Below are 19,419 nucleotides of genomic sequence, written 5' to 3' on the forward strand. Positions count from 1 at the left end.
ATGTATGTATGTATGTATGTATGTATGTATGTATGTATGTATGTATGTATGTATTTATTCACACTGCAATGGGTATATACCCGGTGGCAGTGGTAACTAATTACACTCAATAATGACAATAATAAACTTATTAATTAAAAATACAATTAATAATAATACTAATAATTAATACTAACAATAATTAATAATAATAATAATAATAATAATAACAACAACAACAACAGGGAATATACTAAATTAAATGAAACGATCACTTCAAATAACATATGAAATAAATCTAATTTGTATCTTAAGCCTAAGATCGAACTAAAACCCACGAGTATGATATGTTCATATCTGCACAAGTACCTTTCAACATTACATTCATTTCGCTGTCAACTCACTCACTGCACTGGAACTACGACACATTTTACTGATTCTATCCTGATTTCACTAACACTTCAAAAACATTTCACTGTTCAAATACTTTGCACTGCCACTATAAACTATAAAGCTTCACTGACAGGAACACGTTTCACTTACACAGCACACTTCACTGACACGACATACTTCTTCACTGATACAACACACTTCACTGACACAACATAATTCTTCACTGATACAACACTTCAATAACAACATATCATTTACACCCTTTAAGTACTGTGTATAATTACCGTCTATTAGTAAAGTCCTTAAGCCTATTTTTAAATGCATTTTTGGTTATTGGTAAAGCCTTTAGTAAGTCTGCAGGTAAAGCATTCCAGTCCCTGATAGTACGATTGAGAAAAGAAAACTTTCCAGTGTCCGTCCTCTGTCTTCTTTCCCTTCCTCTGCCTCTGCATGAAATTGGGCAGTAAAATTAACATAGGATTTAACAGCCTGTTACTATTAACATTAGTTGAAGAAATGCTTCAACTGTTAAGTTTACAGTTAAAATGGAATAACACACTGTTATAATTTAACAAAGGTTGAAGAAACCGGGAGTATATGGCATTCTGCATTATAGAGTAGGGTGACCAAGGTGATACTAAACTTTGAAATACTTTATATTTTGCAGGTCCAACGAGAGTAAGAGTGGGAAGTTTATCTTCGACGATGACATGGCTCCTCCAGTTGCCCGGGTCAAACCCTTGCCGAAGGCTAAAATGGTCGTAACCTCGACAGTAAAGCCGCAGAAATCAATTGATTCACCGAAAACATTTTCACGCTCAACCACAACCGTTATTCAGAGCGACTGTCCTGTTGAGATGGGCGTGGTGAAGACGGACTGGGGGGCAGTGGCATTGGGGTCTGTGCTTGCTGGGTTGGCTGCTGGCCTCTTCCCACAGAACGTCCAGGTTCAGAACTTTGCTATTAGTGGTACGCGTCCACTACCAGCACCGCTCACCACCACTCTTATCGACAACAAGTTGGCAGCAACTCTTATAGGTACTGTGGACTATTTTTATTATGCCTGGTTAGTTGATTCATAGTTTTCTAATCAATCAATCAATCAATCAATCAATCCTCTTTATTACCTCACAACCAATGTACGGTACTTGACTGGGACTTCGTCAGTAAGAGTGTTATATCAATTTGAGTCAATGTTAGTATAACAATCAAATTCGTTAATCGAATAGAATAGTTGAGTTAATAATAATTTCTTCTTAAAAATACTTACTTACTTACTTACTTATTTACTTATTTATTTACTTATTTACTTACTTATTTACTTATTTATTTACTTATTTACTTACCTATTTACTTATTTACTTACTTATGTACTTATTTACTTACTTACTTACTTATTTACTTATTTAATTACTTATTTACTCATTTACTTACTTATTCACTTATTTACTTATTTACTTCTTTACTTATTTATTTACTTATTTACTTGCTTATTTATTTATTTACTTACTTATTTACTTACTTACTTGTTTACTTCTTTACTTATTTATTTACTTATTTACTTCTTTACTTACTTATTTACTTACTTAGTTACTTATTTACTTACTTACTTACTTATTTACTTACTTACTTATTTACTTACTTATTTACTTACTTACTTATTTACTTACTTATTTACTTATTTATTTACTTACTTATTTACTTACTTATTTACTTACTTACTTATTTACTTACTTACTTATTTACTTACTTATTTACTTACTTGCTTACTTACTTATTTATTTACTTACTTACTTACTTATTTACTTATTTAATTACTTATTTACTCATTTACTTACTTACTTATTTACTTACTTATTCACTTATTTACTTATTTACTTCTTTACTTATTTACTTATTTATTTACTTATTTACTTGCTTATTTATTTACTTACTTATTTACTTACTTACTTACTTGTTTACTTCTTTACTTCTTTACTTACTTATTTATTTACTTATTTACTTCTTTACTTACGTATTTACTTACTTAGTTACTTATTTACTTACTTACTTATTTACTTACTTATTTACTTACTTACTTACTTATTTACTTATTTACTTACTTATTTATTTACTTACTTATTTACTTATTTACTTACTTATTTACTTACTTATTTACTTACTTACTTATTTACTTACTTACTTACTTATTTACTTACTTGCTTACTTACTTATTTACTTATTTATTTACTTACTTACTTATTTACTTACTTATTCACTTATTTACATCTTTACTTATTTACTTATTTATTTACTTATTTACTTGCTTATTTATTTATTTACTTACTTATTTACTAACTTACTTATTTACTTCTTTACTTATTTACTTACTTATTTACTTCTTTACTTATTTACTTACTTATTTACTTCTTTACTTACTTATTTACTTACTTAGTTACTTATTTACTTACTTAGTTACTTACTTACTTACTTACTTACTGGCTTCTAAGGAACCCGGAGGTTCATTCCCGCCCTCACATAAGCCCGCCATTGGTCCCTATCCTGAGCAAGATTAATCCAGTCTCTACCATCATATCCCACCTCCCTCAAATACATTTTAACATTATCTTCCCATCTACGTCTCGGCCTCCCTAAAGGTATTTTTCCCTCTGGCCTCCCAACTAACACTCTATATGCATTTCTGGATTTGCCCATACATGCTACATGCCCTGCCCATCTCAAACGTCTGGATTTAACGTTCCTAATTATGTCAGGTGAAGAATACAATGCGTGCAGTTCTGCGTTGTGTAACTTTCTCCATTCTCCTGTAACTTCATCCCTCTTAGCCCCAAATATTTTCCTAAGAACCTTATTCTCAAACACCTTAACCTATGTTCCTCTCTCAAAGTGAGAGTCCAAGTTTCACAACCATAAAGAACAACCGGTAATATAACTGTTTTATAAATTCTAACTTTCAGATTTTTTGACAGCAGACTGGATGATAAAAGCTTCTCAACCGAATAATAACAGGCATTTCCCATATCTTTTCTGTGTTTAATTTCCTCCCGAGAATCATTTATATTTGTTACTGTTGCTCCCAGGTATTTGAATTTTTCCACCTCTTAAAAGGATAAATTTCCAATTTTTATATTTCCATTTCGTACAATATTCTCGTCACTAGACATTATCATATACTTTGTTCATTCATTCATTCATTTATTTTATTCCATAAATCTTACATGAGCAATGAAGCTTTAAGATGTGGAACAAGTCAAAATTTTACAATATTACAATTACAATTTTTACAAATTTTTATAGTTTTACAATTTAGTAATTTTCTACAATTTTTACATTTTGGCGAGATGTAGTGAGATGAGGTGAGGTCCGAGGATTCGCCAAAATATTACCCAGCATTTGCCTTTTGGTTGGGGGAAACCTCGGAAAAACCCCAACCAGGTAATCAAGTCAAAGAGGTTGATGCCAAGGACTCGCCATAGACTTGCCGTAGACCATCCGGCTTCAGTCCCACGGCTGATTGAGATTTACTTCCAAACCTATTTCTTTACTTGGTTCAAGTAAAATTCCCGTATTTTCCCTAAAAATACTAATAGTAAATGTCCTAACATCTACTGATAAAGGTAGTTTATTATAAAATTTTACTCCTTTATAAAAAACATGTTTCTTTCATAAAGGCAAATAGACAATTAGGAATATTTAATGTAGAACAATTTCTTGTATTTACGTGATGAATATCTGATCCCATATTATAATGATAAAGATCATATGCATACACACACACACACACACACAATCATTTTTATCTTTATAATCTGACAACAGATATTCATGATACAAAAAATATTATTCATTGTTCTATATACACTTTGAACACGTATATATCATTGATTAACTTTTCAGCTTCTTTATTGTGTAAATTTGTAGGAAATTAACCTGGCTAACTAGTTTCGAAGTGTTATCCCTCATTGTCCAAAGACTAGTGAAGATGCTGTGCTTTCATACCACGGCATGATTGTGACTATAATAGTATTTAAATTCATTAATATGTCATATCAACGGACGTGTATACGTCATCCAACATCGCAAGATGAAGATTACATTTGTAATGTTTCTTCCCACCCATAAGCAGTGCTGACTAGATCAGACGCTATGGACAGTACTCTATAACAGAGTCGCCAGTATGAAAGAATAATTCCAATCCTTTGGCGTGAGACGAACTCGATAGCTCAGTGGTAGAGCGCCTGACCGGAGAACAGGAAGTCGCAGGTTCGAATCCTGCTAGGGGTTGTGAAATTTTTCTTTCATACCACGGCATGATTGTGACTATAATAGTATTTAAATTCATGCTGTGCTATCTTCTGTTTTATTGTTGTGTGTGTTCATGATTGTGTCAAAAAGGGTGTGTTTTGAAATTGAGTTGCGTGTTCAGGATGTGCAGGGGGTGTGTTTTTGTATGTTTGTAAATTTCATATTATTCTAGAATGTCAAGTTTCTGATTTTTTGACAAGGATCATACCACAGCCATAACCATACTATACAACAATTCAATCTACGCAAACACATCACAAACTCCAATCACAGCTTCAGCATCATAGACACTGACATGAAAATACTACACATCCAGCCAAAAAACTAGAAACTTGACACTCTAGAATAGTATGAAATTTACAAACATACAAAAACACACCCCCAGAACATCCCGAACACTCAACTCAATTTTAAAACACACACCCTTTTCGACACAATCATGAACACACCCCACCACAACAGGAAACCAGAAGATAGCGCGGAATCTTCACTAGGCTTTGGACCACCTCCTGATGAGTTTCATAAGTCCACGAACATATATGTCATTGACAAGACAGCATCTGTTATTGACCCATTTCTTGTCTTACAGGAGATGCTGCTGAAGCTGCATTAATTCAGGGACCTAAGAATTCTGGAACTATCAAGATTGGAACAGCTGGTGGGTGGAATGATACTCTGGACCCTCACTGGTATTTTATATCAGAGGTTTCTAATAACGAAATGACAGATGCTGAGATTCGGGGTGGTTTGGATGGTAAGAGATGGTTTATTCCTTTAATAAAGAATCTCATTTGTTACACTATGGCCCGGTTTCTTCAACCTTTGTTAAATTATAACAGTGTGTTATTCCATTAACTGTAAACTTTACAGTTGAAGCATTTCTTCAACTAATGTTAGTAGTAACAGGCTGTTAAAACCTATGTTAATTTAACTGCCCAATTTCATGCAGTTAAATCATTTAACTCTCTGTTAGCATAGAAGTATCAAATATGGCTGGTGCGTTAGATGCTGAACTTATATATCTGGATTATTTAGAAAATGATATCCATGAATACATAAACAGAGGGGATGATTTCTGTGATCTGACAGACCAGAAGTTCATACAAAGGTAAAGGCTATTTTCTGCCAAGCCTCACTTTTCGCTTTCAACTTAGATCCGTTTGTTAGTTTATTCTCATTAATTGATTTATACTGCGAAATAATTTCCAGCAGAAGGTTTCTTTCGAACGAAGATAAATTAGTCCCACGATTTCTTTTTGTTCCAGTGTTTTCCATTTCATAACAGCAATACCAATACGCCGCTCCACGCTATTGTGATACAGACGAGGAAAGAAGCAGAAATCAAACCTGAGAGAATAGACAGACTTCTATCCTCTCTGAATCAAACAACAGAAACAAGCGAAAATCGCAATTGTCAGAGTTCAGAAAACAGAAATGAGCCTATAGTTGGTTATAGGTTATGGTTAAACTCTAGAATCTCTGGTCCTAACAGAGAGTTAACAAACAGAATGTTAAAATGTGAAATGTAAAGTTGAAGAAACGCAATATTTTTAACAGCAATTCATACTTTTAACTTACAGTTAATTAACGCTATGTTAGGTACATTTTAACAAAGGTTGAAGAAACCGGGGCTATATCTTCCTGAAGAAGCAAGCATTTCAAGACAGTTGTCAGACCTATAAGTTAGACAGAGAATCTAGTGAACCATTAATATTAGTGGACATATCTTGGAACTCTGCATTAGTACATAGAGGAATGTTAAGATTTACTTGATACCGAGCAATAGTCTTCTTTATTTTAGCACTAAATTGCACTTATGCTTGTATTACCTTTCATTTGTGTTTCGTCTTCTTGGAATCTTTTCTTCTGTTAACTCCCAATTGTCCCCCATTATCTTTCCTTTCTTGCCTTTAGTCTGGCCTCTTTGATCCATTCAATATCAAAATGGCATGCAAGCCCTCCAAACACGTCAAGGTAGCAGCCATAAGGGGGCGACGCTCCTATCTAACTTGCAAAATAACCGAGTGTCGCCCCCAACCCCTAACAGTCCCCTCACCCGGGAGGATGCCCAGGGGAGCATCCCAACAGCACCCGTTAGGAAGCCGTCGCAACTCGAGGAAATGCCTCCGCCCCTTCAGATGGGTCCCTACTACATCAGTCACAGCCCATATGGACTATCTGTACGTTAGTACACTTGCGCACGCCCCATCGCACTTCCCCTCGAGTCTAGGATGCTCTGCACAAGCAGATGTGCCAGCAAGCTTCGTTCTTCGCCAATGGTGACACACACTTTGGGTAAGAGTAGAGCCATTGTTTGCGGTCTCGAAAGACACACATTAGAAGAAAATTAAATGGGAGCAGTTATGCAATTCTCTGCAGTGTATAGATATTATACAGTAAGGACACTTCGCGTTGGTACCTTTGATGTCATCATCATTGGCATTACGGCCCTTGTATTTAGCCTTAGCCTCCCTCAGAACATCCTGTCTAATGCTCGTGTTCTCCATCTTCTAATTCCAACTTTTGTTAGGTCAGCCTGAACGTCATCCAGCCATCTCAATTTAGGTCGTCCGACTTTCCTTCTTCCTACTGGCAATGCATCTAGTAGAGCTTTGGGTGTGCGATTGTTCTCCATCCTGGCTACGTGTCCCAGCCATTCTAACTTTCTGAGTTTTATGTCAACATCTCCGATGATCAGTCCGGCTTGCTTCTTTGGGTTTCTCAATGTTACAATTTTTCCGGGATTGGGTTGTCAACCCAAAGCCCAACCCCCAACCTGGAGAACAAGGAAACCTTCTGTCAGGGTTACCATTCCTTAGCCGAAAAAATCCCGTTTAGGCGCCGGATATTCGCCATGAGTCTTCCTAAAGAAGACCTACTGGTTTTCTTTTAGTGATGGCCATTCCTGACATTTAAAAATTCACCTATTCGGCTTCGGTGAATTCTTCAGGACTACTACCAGCTGTTTCTCACCGGTTTCTCATGTATTGTTGTTAAACATGCCGGGGTTATTTATCGACCAGCCAGGTCTAGATCCGCCATGTTCTGTATAAGCAGGGCCACCTCTTGCAGGATGTGGTTCTTCACCACGCATGGACGGTCTTGGTTATAGCATCCTCGGCAAAAGATCTTGCATATGCCTCAGCTTAGCCCTGGGTAGACGAGGACCAGTGCTGAGTCAACCCCATGCAAAGGTACTACCTCTGTCATCCCCTTGACCCCTACCTTTGATGTAGCAGGACTGATTTCAATGACCTTCAAACCAGTATGAGCGTCAGATTCTGCTTTCTCCCTGGAGTTGGCACTGACATCACACCAGCTGGCAGTCAACACGGGAGAAATATAACACATACAATTAATTAATTAATTGATTAACTAGCGGACTTACTCGTGTTAATTAATTATATTCAAGTGTTAAAAGTAGTGTACGCAAGATTCAAAATGGACATACAATTAATACATGTAAGTACATTATGTACTCAAATAAAATAAACTGGACCGATGAAATAATAAATCGCCATTAACTGTAACGTCTAGACTCTATAGAGTTCCTTTATAATGAAACTTGGGACGTTGACCCCAACAACAATTAAAATATGTAATGATTTGATAGCGCTGAAAATTGAAAAAGCAAAACTCCTATGAGAAGTAAAACCATATACCTATATTATATTGTATACAAATATTAAACGAATTTTGATACATAATTTTATAATGTATTATATTATTTTATAATATAATTTATTATATATAAAATATAAACAATTATTATAACTAGTTTGTCACTGAGAAATAAGGAAAAACTGTTAACTTGAATTTATTTGAAGCAAAGCGTTACTGAATTATGCAATAAGGTAGGCGATGTTTGGATCCTGTGTCTCAACTCTATTCTCAGTTATTATCTTAATGTGTGTTCGATTACACTAACCTCTGGTCCTTGAAAGTGGAACTAAACGCTGGCGCACAGAGAAACAAAACACAGGAAAATTCGCTCAGTGTCCACTCTTTATAATCCCTATTCGCTGATCTCTGTTTGAGAGAATTTATATGCTGCTCAAGTTTGCTGTGGATTTCTGGGGCCTGTTTCTCAAAACTCATGGACTAGTAATACTAGTCTGTACAGTAGTAATATTAGTTTATTTTACAAGTCTGTGTTTCTAGAAACTACAAGAGTAAAGTAGTAGTTACCAGTTCACAGACTAGTAATATTGGTCGATTTCACCAGTTCATAAGTGATTCTGTTTCTCAAAATACTAATCTAGTTGATTATACTAGTATTCAACAGGAATATTCCTACAAGACTCTAAAGACTGGTGATTTCTATATTATCAGTTACCAGTGACAACCTTTCTCAGAGAATCAAAACAAAATATTGTATTTATTTTTTTAATACATGTGGTTTAGTGATCCGACTGAAGTGATGAAGTTGTTGTGAGAAGAGCTAAAACTATATCGAGAAAGAACACTCCTTACAGGAGTGCTGAAAAACTTGGAGTCAGCCTTGGTAGCGTACTTGATATAGCGCAGGGCTTCTATACTCGAGGTTGCGGGTTCGATCGTGAGCTAGGTCGATGGCATTTAAGTGTGTTTAAATGCGACAGGCTCATGTCAGTAGATTTACTGGCATGTAAAAGAACTCCTGCGGGACAAAATTCCAGCACAACGGCGATGCTGATATAACCTCTGCAGTTGCGAGCATTGTTAAATAAACCATAATTTGAATTTTGAAAAGCTTGGAGAGTTGTTAAATATAGTGGAACCTGCCATAACAAGACATATAATAGAAGTCATGCATTATCAGCAAATCTTCAAATACTCTACAAATTGGGATATTGATTATTTTCCAATGTCATCAGGTTTTTCTGTCCTAGACCAGCAACACATGCAGAATATTTTCCTAATAATCTAATGCCAATTCATCAACTGCAGTGAATTTTGCTGGCTTTCCTCCTCCACTGCCAGTTATTCTGGCATTGTCAACTTTAGCCTACAAATTAAATATAAAACGACACTAATTTATGAATAGATAAAATATAAAACTGAAAAAAAAAAAAAAAAGCGAATTTTTCATCAAGTTATAAGTGGCATTCATGTCGGCAGTAGACCCACTAACTACATAATATGTTTATATTATGATACCACAGTCTAGTATATACAGTCACTAAGCTCAATACGTAGTAAATATGCATCCATAGATAGTTGCTAACCACTAGGATCTCTAATATCGCCTCATTACATACAATGTGAAATAGTACCGGCTCAGTCTCTTGTTCCTAACACCCTCACAACTCAAGCTTCGTGATTGTATATACTAGACTATGATGATACTGTGAACTTGAATTGGTGCTGATCAAAGTTGCTTTCTTAATGTTGGTCCAGTAAGTGTCCCTAATGTATGCATAATCTTTGTTCTGAGGTACTGTATCAGTTCCACAGCCTCACACATTACAACATTTTTTGTCCATTCGTTTACTTTATAATTTTTTCTTATTCTGCTTGAAAAAGCACCGAATAGTAAGTATATACTTTGATTCATCAATCATATTGAGTATAGTTAATTTGCTTTCAATTGATGGAATTTTAACCGAAAAGAGAAATCAAAACCAAAACACAAAAAAACTGAGCCTTCTAACCTCAAATAACAATACCTACCAATGATTATAAACAAATGAACTCAATCAGCTGACTAGTGAAAGAAATCATGTGACTAGTGAAAAATTGTCACAAGTTACTAGACTGGTAAAATAGTTTGAGAAACAGAATCTACTAGAGCTGGTGAAATATACTCTTGTAAGAAAGAGAGAGAGAGAGAAAAACTCATCTGGCCTTAATTAAGGATGACCACGAGGATCCGGAAATGAATAGCAAACAAATACAATTAATTAAATATGAATATTGTTGTAAAAATAAAGTGTAATAATTAAGCACCATTGATTATCAATTGTAAAATAAAATCTTAGAAGATGACTAAATTATACTGATAAAAAAAGATTTTAGTTAAAATTAGCATATCCTTAATTAAGGCCTTCTGAGTAGTATAAATGAAATTGTATAATCTGCAGGGAATCTTTGAGAATTTGCGAGATGATTTTTTGAATTTCAAAAGATGATATTGATAATTGTTTTAAAAAATGATATGTAAATTTTGGTAAAGAACTCCGAGCACCAAAAAATAAACCTGTCACTGACCAATTGAAGAGAGGGATGTTATACTTGGCACTAAGGTAGGGAATACAAGGTTCATAAATGGCCCTCTTTTCCTGATCAACCTGATGAGCTTGGTTTAGATCTCTCTCCATGCGTATAGTTGGATCTATGATAATAGCCTTTTGTTGTTGCCTGTTTATTGCTGGTGAACTACTAAACTAGTATTTTGGAGAAACAGGCCCCTGGTAGTATTAATAGTCTGTGACCGGACCTTGCAGAAAACACAGAATGCCACTACTGAATATAGTGTAAAGTATACTACCGGTACTAATTTTTCACTGAATAAAATATCAGTTATGTTTTAAAACTGAGATGCAATGAGATGCAGGTATAAACATTTATATCAATGCAATATGTGCCTTCGTTATGTTATTCATTATAAAAGTCTATTTAAATAAATAATTTTAGCGTATTTTGTGTCTTGATGCCATCATTAATTAAAATACGATCATTAGGGTCAGGGAGCATCCATTTTTGATGCAAAGATAATTCGTTTAATTTGTTTCTAAATGAATCTTTAATAATTTTCTTAATAAATCACTCCTATTCTATTGTAATTGTAATGTAATTTTTCTTTACAGTAACAAGATTTGTGCTTCATATTTACAGGTCTCATACTGGGAACGAAAATTGAGAACTGGAATTCCTTGGCAAACAGGCAGTTAAAACTGTCAGAGGTACTTGCCTCATTTTACTCGGAAGAAGGAATTGATACCAATTATCGTGCTTGCATGCGTAAAGATTCCTATTCTGAAGTAGCACAGAATACAGTCATGCTGGAACAGGTAAACAAACCAGTACTTAACATATAAACAATAAACTTCTTGTTACAAATTTGCATTATGTCAGGTGGTAATTTATTTACAATGTAACTGACAGAAACAACGGGAGACTTTGAATAATAAGATGTCCTGTAGTTATCAGTAAATATTTAATTCCTTTTCCTTGTACTAAGGTTGGATAAAAAGTAATGGCAACAGTTCGATATTTTTTGACATGGCTTTATTCACAGGGGTACAACATTTACGTACCTTCTATATAGTAGCCCCCCTTATTTATTACCTTCTGCCAAATATTTGGAAGGCATCGTACACCATCAGTGCGTCCATCTTTGTTGATGTTCCGTATTGACTGCCCTATAGCACGGATAAGTTCATCTCTGGTATTGTACCGGGTCCCTCGCAGTAGTTCTTTCACTTTGGTGAAAAGATCGTAATCGCATGGTCTAATATCGGGTGAGTACGGCGGATGTTCCAGAATCTCCCATTGCCAGTGATGCAAGAGGTCCTTGACAGCTGCAGCAGTGTGACTCCTTGCATTATCATGAAGAATAATGGGATTCTGTACCACCAATGTCTTGCAGAATGTGGAGCGCAGTTTTGTGACATACTCAGACTTCCGCTGCGCAGTCCATCGGCGATCAGCATCCAACAGGGAAGCAAGGAGTTGAACTGTGTTGTCCTCCACGCGGGGTCGTCCTGTACAGAGGTTGTCCTGAACGGCATCCCTGGCTTCCTGGAATGCTTTAACCCATCGTGCCACTGTGCGATATGGCAACGCTGCATCGGCATATGCTTCATGCAGTCCCTGAAAACATTCTTGTGCACTACGACCTCGTGTCACTTCAATTTTGATCCTGGAACGTTGCTCTAGTTTTGTAAACATGGTCTTAGGGCGCTCGCACTATCCCTAAGAAAATCAACGTTCTACACACTGCAGTAGATTGACAGAGTACTGTCACCGCTGGCTGCACTAACTCATCTAACAGTCCTTGTTCATGTCCACACAGCTGGCAGCTCTCTAACGCACCATCGTCACGTGACAGCAGTGTTGCCATTACTTTTTATCCAACCTATGTATAATACGTATGAACATCTTCAGTTAATTTAAACATTTCGCATTTCTTTTTGTAAAAGAGAACTGTTTTATAAATAAATAAAGAAGTAATTGTTAAAATTTTAAAATAACATCTAAAAGTGTCTCTATGAGATTCTCTTTGATTTAAATTAAAAATAATTCGTAAAATGCGTTTCTGAATGATAGAAACCTTCTGAACATTGCTTGCATTGCTCAATAGCATTACCGGTATATTATAGGATAAGACAGACTGAGCATATGCAAAATACATATTTAACAAATTTGTACAGTCAAAAGATTACTTCAAATATCTATTAGCGTAACAAATTTTGTTTACTTTGCTAGAAACATAGTCAAAATAATAACGCCAAATTTCGTACTGACACAGTTTTTGACTGGGCATGGAAAATTCGGGGAATACTTAAATAGATTCCATATTAAAGACGATGAAGCTTGCATTTGTGGGGAGGAATCTCAAGATGTCAAACATGTATTATATGATTGTCCAGTCTTTTGCCGTGAAAGATACAAGCTTGAGTTGTTACTGAACACTTCAAATTATACATTTACCAAACCGTTAACCAATATACTTACAAACTCCAAATCATACAAGTATTTCATGTCCTTCTTGAATAGAATATTCGTGAAACTGTGAAATGTTAAATTATTCCGGGGGAAAAAAATCGTATTAGTTCTAATCAACTATAATGAAACTGTAAGTCTTCAATTTCGCATACTGTAATATTGTACTATTGGTTTTAATTTTTATTTTAATTAGGCATTTGATTTCTAATTTTGAGCCATTTCTTGTAATACCTGATTATTGCCAATTGTTGTTACTAAATAATGTATTTAATTCGTAAATTTTAAGCCATCTCTTAGTATAGCTATTTATTGCTTCTAAAATAACATGTTTAACAGCTATTATATATATATATATATATATATATATATATATATATATATATTTCTTCCTATAACCATTAGATATAAATATAGAGACATGCCTTGAGGCTTTATGAAACGACCCATTCTTTCATTAAGGTGCATTCTTGTACATAATTCATGTGAATTGTAACCTTGACCACAATTTTGTATTATAATTTTATTATTGTTTATTGCTTATAAAATATGTATTTTGATACCGACTATAACCCTAATATACCTCAGGGTGAAATAGGGTTTATTAAATTGGATAATAAAAAAAAAAGATGGGAATTCCAACAGAGACTCTCATCGAGAATTATGCCCAAAAACTCAAATTAGATGCACTTATTAACTCAGAATTATATGAAATGCTACTTTTATGAAAAAATAATCTGTCTTGTCAACATTCATTATGAGTCTGTTAGCATCACACCAATTTTTAAAGGCTTCCATGATATTCATGATTTTGATATTTAGAATATCCAGACAGATGCCTGAGATAGCCTAGGAAACATCAGCATACATTACTAAGCAATCAAAGTCAATGTAATGCTCTAAGTCATTAACAGAAATAAATGGCTGCAATGGTGGCACCAGTACGTTCTCTCCCTGGTCGCTCTACAGGCACAACCCACTGTAGGCACTGCAGTGAGTATGAAACTTTACCACATGTGCTTGGGAGTTGCCCACAGGGAGAAGTACTCAGAATAAAAGGTCACAACATCATACGTTCTATGATCGCAGATGCACTTCAATCCAAAAATCTAGACATTCACGAGGAAGTTCATTGTATTGCTGATGGTGGGAGCAATCGTAGGATCGATATCATAGCTATAAATAGGAATAAACAGACAGCCGAAATAATTGATCCTACGATCAGATTTGAAATCTCAGCCACTCAACCATCTGAAGTGAACGAAGAGAAAAAGAAAATCTACGAGCCCACGATTCAGTATCTGTCAGCGAAATACAACACTGAAAAAATCACAGTTACCGGTCTCTTCTTCGGAGCGAGAGGCACCATTCCGAAAGCCTTTGTAAAGTGGAGAGAAAAATACAAGCTGACGAGAGATCTTCAAGATGCCATCGTCACCACCATTATAAAATTTTCTGTAGCGATATTTCGTCACCATCTTTATGGCATATATTCAATTTAAATTATACTTGGTTCATTTTTTTTTTTTATGTCTTAATCACTTTTGTCTGAAACCTGTTTATATAATTTTTCATTTTAAATTTTATTGTGAACTATTCTGTGTCGCAGGGCAAACCCAAAATAATGGGTCAGACCAATAAATAAATAAATTAAATAATGAGGGACCAAGAACAGATCCTTGGGGCGCACCAATACTCAGTGGGTATTCAGAGGAAAATTTATTATTTATTTTGATAATAGAAGCAGAACTGCATTTTCAAAATACTGATTGTTATTCCTATTTGTTTAAATTGTTATTCCTATTTGTTTAAATTGTTTGCTGTTGATTTATTTGCAGGCATACAGATTTGCAAGTGTTCTAGATCTGCATACATTTTCTGCAGCCACTATGACAGATAAGCTTATAAAACAGTTTGCAGAAAATGCCGTCACTGAGCTGAGTTCTTACGTCGGTATGTGGACTTGCTTTTTACTTACTCAATTGAATAATTGCGAAAATCGTTGATAGTACACTGTGTTGCAAGATTTATTTTAAGGTAAAATATCACATTAGTTTCAATTCACCATAGTAAAGTTGTTTGTTTAACAAAATAACGAATCATTAGTGATAAAAAGTGTTAACAGTGTATAATCAAGATGTATAAATTTGTGATAATGTTATTATTTAGAGTATTATTATTATTTTTCAGCCAAAATGCCTCAGAATACATGTACATCAACCCAGATCAGTCCTCGTGGAACAACCAGCAATGCCAATACAGCTCTGTACGCCAATGTGACACTTGTGATTGACCGAAGTTGGACTTACAAGGAAATGAAGTACATTTTGAGGTCAGTATGTGTCGAAATGAAAATAATAATATTTATTATGGTGTGTAGCTTTGACTAAATTGTGAATATTATGCTTAATGTAATGTTACTAGAATTTCTGAAGCTCAAAACGGGACAGTTACTAATGCTATAGCTTCACATAAAACTCCCACTTTTAATCGCATAAAATTCAGTACTGGAAATAAAAATTTAATTCTTTAATTTTGAAGTAATGTGGACACAATATTTGGTATGATCTGTGTGCCGCAAATAATCCTCTGGTGTGCCACGAGAAAATGAAAATAGTAAATATTGTTGTAGCAAAAATTGGGAAAATAAAAATGAAAATAGTAAAGATTGTTGTAGCAAAAACTGGGAAAATAAAAATGAAAAGAGTAAAGATTGTTGTAGCAAAAATTATGAAAATAAAAATAAAATGAGTAAAGATTGTTGTAGCAAAAATTATGAAAATAAAAATGAAAAGAGTAAAGATTGTTGTAGCAAAAACTGGGAAAATAAAAATGAAAAGAGTAAAGATTGTTGTAGCAAAAATTATGAAAATAAAAATGAAATGAGTAAAGATTGTTGTAGCAAAAATTGGGAAAAATTATGAAAATAAAAATGAAATGAGTAAAGATTGTTGTAGCAAAAATTGGGAAAATAAAAATGAAAAGAGTAAAGATTGTTGTAGCAAAAATTGGGAAAATAAAAATGAAAAGAGTAAAGATTGTTGTAGCAAAAACTGGGAAAATAAAAATGAAAAGAGTAAAGATTGTTGTAGCAAAAATTGGGAAAATAAAAATGAAAAGAGTAAAGATTGTTGTAGCAAAAACTGGGAAAATAAAAATGAAAAGAGTAAAGATTGTTGTAGCAAAAATTGGGAAAATAAAAATGAAAAGAGTAAAGATTGTTGTAGCTAAAACTGGGAAAATAAAAATGAAAAGAGTAAAGATTGTTGTAGCAAAAATTATGAAAATAAAAATGAAATGAGTAAAGATTGTTGTAGCAAAAATTGGGAAAATAAAAATGAAATGAGTAAAGATTGTTGTAGCAAAAATTATGAAAATAAAAATGAAAAGAGTAAAGATTGTTGTAGCAAAAATTGAGAAAATAAAAATGAAAAGAGTAAAAATTATTGTAGCAAATTTGGGAAAATGAAAATGAAAAGAGTAAAGATTGTTGTAGCAAAAACTGGGAAAATAAAAATGAAAAGAGTAAAGATTGTTGTAGCAAAAATTGGGAAAATAAAAATGAAAAGAGTAAAGATTGTTGTAGCAAAAATTGGGAAAATAAAAATGAAAAGAGTAAAGATTGTTGTAGCAAAAATTGGGAAAATAAAAATGAAAAGAGTAAAGATTGTTGTAGCAAAAACTGGGAAAATAAAAATGAAAAGAGTAAAGATTGTTGTAGCAAAAATTGGGAAAATAAAAATGAAAAGAGTAAAGTTTGTTGTAGCTAAAACTGGGAAAATAAAAATGAAAAGAGTAAAGATTGTTGTAGCAAAAATTATGAAAATAAAAATGAAATGAGTAAAGATTGTTGTAGCAAAAATTGGGAAAATAAAAATGAAAAGAGTAAAGATTGTTGTAGCAAAAATTATGAAAATAAAAATGAAAAGAGTAAAGATTGTTGTAGCAAAAATTGAGAAAATAAAAATGAAAAGAGTAAAAATTATTGTAGCAAATTTGGGAAAATGATAATGAAAAGAGTAAAGATTGTTGTAGCAAAAATTGGGAAAATAAAAATGAAAAGAGTAAAGATTGTTGTAGCAAAAATTGGGAAAATAAAAATGAAAAGAGTAAAGTTTGTTGTAGCTAAAACTGGGAAAATAAAAATGAAAAGAGTAAAGATTGTTGTAGCAAAAATTATGAAAATAAAAATGAAATGAGTAAAGATTGTTGTAGCAAAAATTGGGAAAATAAAAATGAAAAGAGTAAAGATTGTTGTAGCAAAAATTGCGAAAATAAAAATGAAATGAGTAAAGATTGTTGTAGCAAAAATTGGGAAAATAAAAATTAAAATAGTAAAGATTGTTGTAGCAAAAATTATGAAAATAAAAATGAAAAGAGTAAAGATTGTTGTAGCAAAAATTGGGAAAATAAAAATGAAAAGAGTAAAGATTGTTGTAGCAAAAATTGAGAAAATAAAAATGAAAAGGGTAATTAAAAAAAGTGAGTCCACAAGACTCTACTTTCAGTGACCACAGCACAACATTCAGTAAACATAGTACTGGTAGGCTATAAATGTGTGATCATGAGAGAAGAGAATGAGTATATATACATATATATATATATATATATATATATATATATATTTTTTTTTTTTCTTTCTCCCCTTACACATATTGCTTCTTTACTGTTGTTTGTCCATGCTTTAGGTTAAAACTTGTAGCTGCAAAATTGTGTATGCTGTATGTACATTTTTAATAATCTGTCAATGTAAATTTAAAGATAATGCTAAAAAAAAATTTTTTTTGGAATCATCTTTATTGATTGTTACAGCTATCTGATGGATAAACTTCAACTGGAAGAATATGGAAGTCGACTCACAGTGCTTGATGGGAAGACCAGAGCTCCATTCTTTAATGATTCATCTTCCACTCTCGACTTGGTTGATAGGTTCGATGAGACCCAGTACAATACACGTAAGTTATCTCATTCATACATTACAGATTTCTGATCTACATTGCAACATTAAGTTGACAAAAAAAATTAAGTATTAAGAGCATAGGCGGAGATAGAATGATTTCCTTAGGTGGAGGGAGGGCACAATAGGATGATAAAATAATCTAATACACAAATGCATATTTTTGTCGTGATCATAGTAATGTGCCCACACCATAAAAAAGGCAAATTGATACATATACAAACCACCAGTGTAGCTCACTTGGCAGAGGGATATGCCTAATAATCCAGAGCTGCGCTAAGGTTTTCCTCAACCGTAATGTGAATGTCAGGTAATCTATGGCGAAATCTCGGCCTCATCTCGCCATCACCAATTCCATGACCATTCCAATTAAATAATCTAGTAGATGATATAGCATCGTTAAATACCTAATTTAAAAAAAAAACATACATATACGTACACAATGAGAAAATAAACATTCTATGTTATGATTACATTTAAAGTGTTGTTGTTGTTTTCTAATGTCAGGTGTTTGACAATAAAGTCATTTGACCTCTTGCACTCCAATATTTTTCAAAGATATTATCATGACCAGCCAATGAAGCACAGATTTTGAGGTGTTCCGAATCCATTTCTTGGTTTGAGTTGCACAATGGGCAGTTAGGGGACTGATATATTCCAATTCTATGCAGGTGTTTGGCCAAACAATCATGGCCTGTTGCCAATCTAAATGCAGCTACAGACGATTTTCAAATGGCAAGTTGTAGTCGATTTAAGTGAACATCATATTTTAACGTTTTGGTGGCTACTTCATTCACACACAACCCCCAGAATGTCTGGAGGACCACACCTGCTGTTGGTCGACGGGTCCACTGGACCTAGCTGGGAGATCTTGTTGATCACCAGCTTTCCCTCCTTAAGCCACTGGAGGACGATTTTAGTGCCATAGCAGGTCAGCACTAGGAACAGAAAAGTAGAAAGAGGAGGAAGGAAAGGGAAATGAACCCCTAGGCCTCGAATGCTTTAATGCCGTCGGGATCGAAGAAAGTAAGAGTTCAGTCAGAGGACTGGATAGGAAAGAGTAAAGAGGGAATTAGGTATTAGATAGAGAAAAATTATACCAAATTCAGTCATTAACTCATCAAGCTGACCAGTGCTAA

At 33.9% G+C, this 19,419-nt stretch overlaps 1 protein-coding gene across 4 annotated transcripts in view; it reads left to right on the forward strand.

Moving 5' to 3' along the window:
- Nucleotides 1–19,419, forward strand: part of LOC138696957 (uncharacterized) — a 50,874-nt gene that overhangs the window by 17,538 nt on the left and 13,917 nt on the right. For all 4 annotated transcript variants that reach the window (XM_069822488.1, XM_069822486.1, XM_069822485.1 and 1 more), the window contains 6 exons: nucleotides 1,040–1,410; nucleotides 5,267–5,431; nucleotides 11,494–11,669; nucleotides 15,162–15,276; nucleotides 15,514–15,655; nucleotides 18,136–18,278. In XM_069822488.1, coding sequence (XP_069678589.1) covers nucleotides 1,040–1,410; nucleotides 5,267–5,431; nucleotides 11,494–11,669; nucleotides 15,162–15,276; nucleotides 15,514–15,655; nucleotides 18,136–18,278 — 1,112 coding nt within the window. The remainder of the gene's footprint in view (nucleotides 1–1,039; nucleotides 1,411–5,266; nucleotides 5,432–11,493; nucleotides 11,670–15,161; nucleotides 15,277–15,513; nucleotides 15,656–18,135; nucleotides 18,279–19,419) is intronic.

This window comes from Periplaneta americana, chromosome 3, assembly GCF_040183065.1.
Source record: "Periplaneta americana isolate PAMFEO1 chromosome 3, P.americana_PAMFEO1_priV1, whole genome shotgun sequence".
Classification (NCBI taxonomy): Eukaryota; Metazoa; Arthropoda; class Insecta; order Blattodea; family Blattidae; genus Periplaneta; species Periplaneta americana.